General features: G+C 47.0%; 1 protein-coding gene across 3 annotated transcripts; it reads left to right on the forward strand.

Annotated features, from left to right (window-relative positions):
• The first annotated feature begins 450 nt into the window (after window positions 1–450).
• LOC136513893 (uncharacterized) lies at window positions 451–2903 on the forward strand. 3 transcript variants are annotated; one of them, XM_066507876.1, is made up of 3 exons: window positions 451–874; window positions 2035–2352; window positions 2509–2903. In XM_066507876.1, the coding sequence occupies exons 1-3, from the start codon at window positions 604–606 to the stop codon at window positions 2583–2585; spliced, it is 666 nt and encodes a 221-aa protein (XP_066363973.1). In that variant the 5' UTR covers window positions 451–603; the 3' UTR covers window positions 2586–2903. The 3 variants fall into 3 exon arrangements, 2 of the variants coding, with proteins under 2 accessions (XP_066363973.1, XP_066363972.1); XR_010773468.1 differs by lacking the exons at window positions 2035–2352; window positions 2509–2903 and adding an exon at window positions 1099–2012; XM_066507875.1 differs by having other exon boundaries at window positions 2035–2903.
• The last annotated feature ends 3372 nt before the right edge of the window (window positions 2904–6275 follow it).

The following is a 6275-nucleotide window of genomic DNA, read 5'->3' on the forward strand; positions in this document are numbered from 1 at the left end:
ATAAGCAAGCCTGTTGGAAAGTGAAAGCGATGGATGGAAAATGACCGATGTTCTCAATGAACAATGTAAATAAAGTATTTATACAAGCCCAGGGCCAAGGGGCAGTTGCCTTGTCAAAATTGTTCACCAAATTTTTTGGATTATCGCCATCGCAATTTTTAAAATTTGAAGATACACCGATTCATCTATTCTATTATGAGAACTGCCATTGTTCCTCTATTGTTCCTGCCATTTTCTACGCCTCCAGCGTACATGGCCCTGTCAGACATGTATATGCATACAGAAATACTATGGACGCGTACAAGCGCACAGCACGGAGGCGGAGCAGCCTGCGCGTGAGGCACCGACGGCGACTCGAAGACGGAGATTTTTCGAATTTCCATAATCTTAACAGAAACAACGAAGACGTAGATTTTCCGGAATTTCGAGAGAAGTAGAGAACAGGAAAGCGGGCCGCGTCGTTGAGCTCTGAGCTGCAAATTCCCAAATTTCCTGGCCTAATCAGACTCTTTTTTTGTATCGAAGGAGAGGAAGGAGGACGCCGACACTGTTGGTGTTAGCATTAGCAACCATCCATCCAGGTCTATCCTCTCATCGTTGGCCATGGCATCGAAAGCCCTCCTGCTGTTCGCCCGAGCCGCCCGCTCAGCTGCGGCGGCCACGTATCGCGTCGCCAGCTTGGCTGAGCGGAGGGCGCTCTCTCCGGGTCCGGAGGCGGTGGCGGCCGCATCTGATGGTCCTCGCTTAAGTGGAGGTCGTTCCGCCGCCGCCGGACCTACCCACGGCACGGCTGCACCTCCCCCCGCCATCGCCATGGACGCACCTAGCCCCCGAACCGGCAGCTGGGTTGCCTCCGCCGCTCCATCATCAAAAGGTAAATCCCTCTTCAGATGGCGGCTATACCAGCGTACGGAATTTGGCGAATTGCCCATCTCTCCCGAACCGAAGAAACTGACTATAGTTTTTTTTAGTATTTTTACCGTTGTTCAGCAATTCCAGACGATGTAACATTTTCTACATGTGAGAATACACTGTTTCATTTTATTAAACACCTTTGTTCATTCATGATAAATTTGGAGGACAACATTTTTTTTTTAGGTAACTTCGGGGAGGATCAAAGCGATCGTCACCTGCATTTCATTCCACAGATGCCGGTGAACCGGTTGGTGGAAGGGGGCAAGCCCCAAATCCAAAACAAATTGTTTACAGCTGTTGAGATGGTAGGAACAATTACATGATAAAGGAATTCCTCCAATTCAAAGCTAGGGAAGCGTTTCTTCTTGGGATTCGACAGGCCCAAGAGCTGACTGAATCTCTGCAAGCTAGGGAGGACAACATAAAACATAGTAGGACTGTTTCCTTTTCTTTTTTTTTTTGTCTCTTAAACTTGCTCTCTTGTATGCTTCATCTCTCCCGAACCGAAGAAACTGACTATAGTTTTTTTTAGTATTTTTACCGTCGTTCAGCAATTCCAGACGATGTAACATTTTCTACATGTGAGAATACACTGTTTCATTTTATTAAACACCTTTGTTCATTCATGATAAATTCGGAGGACAACATTTTTTTTTGAGGTAACTTCGGGGAGGATCAAAGCGATCCTCACCTGCATTTCATTCCACAGATGCCGGTGAACCGGTTGGTGAAAGGGGGCAAGCCCCAAATCCAAAACAAATTGTTTACAGCTGTTGAGATGGTAGGAACAATTACATGATAAAGGAATTCCTCCAATTCAAAGCTAGGGAAGCGTTTCTTCTTGGGATTCGACAGGCCCAAGAGCTGACTGAATCTCTGCAAGCTAGGGAGGACAACATAAAACATATTAGGACTGTTTCCTTTTTTTTTTTTTTGTCTCTTGAACTTGCTCTCTTGTATGCTTCCTGTGCTCTCTTTGTTGCTTTTAATATATATATTCCTCCTGTAGTCCTGTTCTTTAAAAAAAACATATTAGGACTGTTTTTGGTGTTCTACCTGCGAATTAAATAGCATTTGACACAATACTCCCCCCTCACCTTTTTTTTTTTGTTTATATAGATTTGTCCAAGCCAGGTGATAGGGTGGAGTTTGTGCCAAAGGAGGAGGACGTTGAGTCAGATGAAGCCCTGCGGGACCTGTATGAGCGATGGTGTAAGGCTTTTAACCAGAAGCGTGAGCCTGATGAGATGGCTCGCCGGTTCAACAAGTTCAAGAACAGGGTGCTGCATATTCACAGTATGAACAAGGCTAATCAGTCATGCAAGGTGGGACTAACCAAGTTCTCTGATGGAAAGCTAGCGGAGATGTGTGCCAATCGTGATCCGCATGGTCGTATGCTTGCACGGAAGTTTCCAAATTCATGTCTTCTTTGGAAAGGTGATGGCAAATTTCTGAAGGAAGTCTTTGCTGATTTTGCTGTGGTTAATGGAAAACTTTTTGTGTACTTTCCTTTGGAGAAGGGGACACGCGTCGCAGATAAGAAGGAAATCTCTACTGAGTATGAAGTTGTTTATGGCAGATTGTTTGTTGCAGATCTACCTGAGGGACGTGAGCTGTTAGTCCCAAATAATGAGTTCATCAAGCGCCGCTGGATCCCATACCTCCCCTGAATACCTATTTAGCTGTACGGTGGCTATCCTTGTGTGCTCCTTTACCAAGTAGTTGTCCCTCTGCTAAGGAATGCGTATGTTAGACTGGGTTCCTTTTGCCCAATAATGCATATGTAGTAGTGCTTTTGCAAGGCATGCATCTATGTAAGAAATCATGCTTCTCCCTTACCACCGATGTGCTCAGAAATCGTGGGGCATTGTGTTTCCGCGCCATCGTTGATCCAGCGAGTCATGATTGTGTGTGGGGATCCAACAGCTTTTGTGTGTAATGGAGAACGTTCAATGATTTCTGAAGATAAAGATTTCAACCAAATTGCAGTGCCTTATCTATATCTTTGTATTTATTTGTTGTTGTATATAGAAGCAATGTATTTATTTGTTATTGCATATAGATATAGCAGCAATCATTCATGTAGCTTGCACTCAGGCGGCATCTTTTAGTAGCAGTGTTGTAGATAATTGCTCCAGAGTTAAGGATTTATTACAGGTTTCTGTAACATAACAAAAAGCAATATGATTTAGGCAGTCGGCCTCATTTAGTAGCAGTGTGTAAGGATTTATAGGAACATAACAAAAAGCAATGTGATTTATTAGGGTTCAGATTTCTGGTTGCCTTGCACCTTCTTTTGCCGAAACAAAAAAAAGGTAGAACAGTCGATTATGGTTCAAATTTGCATCACTTTTTGTTTTCGCCAAAACAAAATGGTGGAACAGTCCCTACCCTCGTCACGACGGACGAAGCAGCGGCCTGCTCTCTCCCTCGTCGTGGAACCACCGGCTGCAGGCTGCAGCCACCTGCCACCCAACTCTTCCTAGCTGGTGGCTCCCGCTGCTTGCGCCTTCTTCCACCTCGTGCATGGCACAGCCGAGCTGTTCTGCTTGCATCTCGGACTCTCGGTGTAAGGAAGGCTACAAGCAAGACAAAATCAAATGCAAACAGCAGTTCTTGGTTTAAAGTTTTAGTAGTATATATGTATGGACCCATGTATGTATATATGAAATATCTTTTCTGGTTGGTTGACTACTTGAGTCTTGAGATATAGGTTATATGATCTCCCAAGACATTTTTATTGATGTTTTGTGATCACAATCCACAAGGAACTTCTTGTTAAGAATTTCCTCAATTAGAGGATTGATGGGCTCATGCCATATGAGCCTTGGAGGCTACCGTATATGCCCTGAAGGCTACATCTATATAAAGAGACTACATGTGTACCTTTAATGAGGAATAAGAGATGGCTCCCTCCCACATATATTTGTCTCCTGCGTTCCTTGTGTTGTTCTTGAGGATTGGGAAGGAAAACGGGATCTGCATCTACAACTTCTATATGCCCCTTTTTTGGGATTGGAGACTGGAAAAACGAGAAAACGGATCTGGCAATCCGTGAACAGGTCGATTCTCAACACGTTATCAGCAGCTCTTCTAACTAGGTGAGACGTTCTTAATTTGTTAATGATTTATGGATCTTGAAATATGATCCTAATTGTGGTTTGATTTCTGTTTTTCCAACGCCTTGACTCAGCACACGCCGCCGATTGGCCGTGGGCATGTGTACACCATCGGCCACAACGGCACAACCTCTACGCGTTGCAGAAGGATCATCAGCAAGGACATGCGTGCATAGATGCATGTTTGCCCGGAAGACGGACCACGATGAAAATCATATATCTCGTTTGCCTTTCGATAATCAATCACTATTTGGATTTTGCTAATAATAGATTGATTTTTTTTTTATGTAACCCAACGTCATCTCGCAATTGGGGAAATACGTGAGCCATCGGCCGCCAGGCGTGCCAGCACGAGCAGCCGTGGATCGGATCTACTGAATACTGATCCTGGCATTCGGCTCACGGCTCTGGATTGAGCGCCGATCGAGCACCGCCTACCGGCCATGGACGACTCGCTCGCATGCGGAGACAACGCAGAGGTGAGAGATGGCCGAGCTACACCCCAGGCTCCGGCGAAATCCATCGTGCGGGCCGGCTCCGTTCCCAACCTCTCGCGCGCAGCCGTTTCGGCGTGTCTGCTCCCGTCCGGCGCCGGTGAGCTCCGCCGTGGAGGCGGGTTCCGGCCCCGGCTCCGGCGAGCTCAGCCCTGGCCCTCGCAGCGCCCCGCCGTACGGCGCCCCGGCCCTCAACGCTGGGCAGGATAGGCCTCCTCCACCTTCTCCATTTGAGCAATCAAAGTTCAGTAATTGACGCTTCAACAAATAAATGCATATACGTGCTAGTACATGCATATACTCCATGTTCGAATGAATGAAAGAACAAAGGCCAGAGTCGCGGTTGTTCGCCTCGTTCTGCGGCATCGCTTCGTCATCAAGTTGACAGGTTACGGTTTGCCGATAAATTCCGTCAATATATTTTCTTATATATTTTCTACCATAAATCATGTTGGACGTACCGTTGTCGGCCATCCCCACCACCAGGCGTGCAAACGTTCGGCATCGACTACACTACCTCTACCAGTTGTCAATCTGCACTGCAGCAACATGTGTCGTCATCAAGCAGGCAAATCTACGACAGTGCCAAACGCCCTATCTACTAACCACTACCTTACACGGCATGTGGCGTAGATCAAATTAGCATCCCCTACAAGATATGAATAAATCGCATCTCAAAGAATGCATTTGTCTTGACCATCAAAGTTGGGTAATTATTAGTCCGACCCAGACTAATTTTTTTATGGTCTATAATTGATGTTTCTGTTAATTAAGACTGAGACGTGCACTCGCCGCCGGCTGTCGGCCTTCCCACAAGCACATATGGCTTGACGTGGGTATATGATCGTTGTTGTGCCGCTAACTAGTCGCGCCCCGTCTGTTGCCGCGGTCGTACACATCAGTATCCATGATAATGCAATCCTATTGTTATGTGCTACTAGGATTGAGAGGAGAGAGTCGAGGGAAGCGACGGCGTGCTGTTCACGGCTAGGGCTGCGAGGGTGAGAGAGAGCCGGCCACGGGACGTTCGCCTACGGCCGGGCAAGAGGAAAGGATTTTTCTTCTTAATTCTTGCCTGATTAGATTGATATATCTCCTCTCCTTGTATAGAGAGGTTTACTTGACTCCTAAGTAAGCGACCATTATCTCTAATTAACTCTAACACTAATGGGCTATACATCCAGCTCAGGCCCAATAGGCCCTGCCATACTCTAACAGTACACCCCACGTGGACATGCAGCTCGTCCTCGAGCTGCAACCTAACCAACTTATAACGATGTCTCGACACAAACCGATCACTTAAAAACAAGTCTTTTACATCTTGACTTATTTTATTATTATCAACCGAAAATAGATGTGAACTCTTTATTTTTGCAGCCTCTTCAATTGATGGCGGACACCAGCCCGACGCATAAGCTGCACGTAGACAACCACCTGGATCCCATGGACACCATCTTGACGAAAGGGGTGCATGTATATGGCCACCTAGAAGTAGTCGCAACAACGGCCAGCGGAGGCGCCCTCGCGGTGGTCGGTGGCGGAAAGTGGCGGCGCTAGGCAGTGCGCTCCCGCTGGTGACACCATGCCTTCTCCCCGTCGGACGGATGCTGGTCTGCACCGCACAGAGAAGAGCGGATGGCTTTCGACGGAGAATGACGAGGGGAGCGCCTCCCCAACCGCCGCCACCGCAGACGTTGAGTTCACCGCCCGTGAGAAAAACAGCATGCCCATCGCCCGTGGGGGAAAC

Source organism: Miscanthus floridulus, chromosome 16, assembly GCF_019320115.1.
Source record: "Miscanthus floridulus cultivar M001 chromosome 16, ASM1932011v1, whole genome shotgun sequence".
Lineage (NCBI taxonomy): Eukaryota > Viridiplantae > Streptophyta > Magnoliopsida > Poales > Poaceae > Miscanthus > Miscanthus floridulus.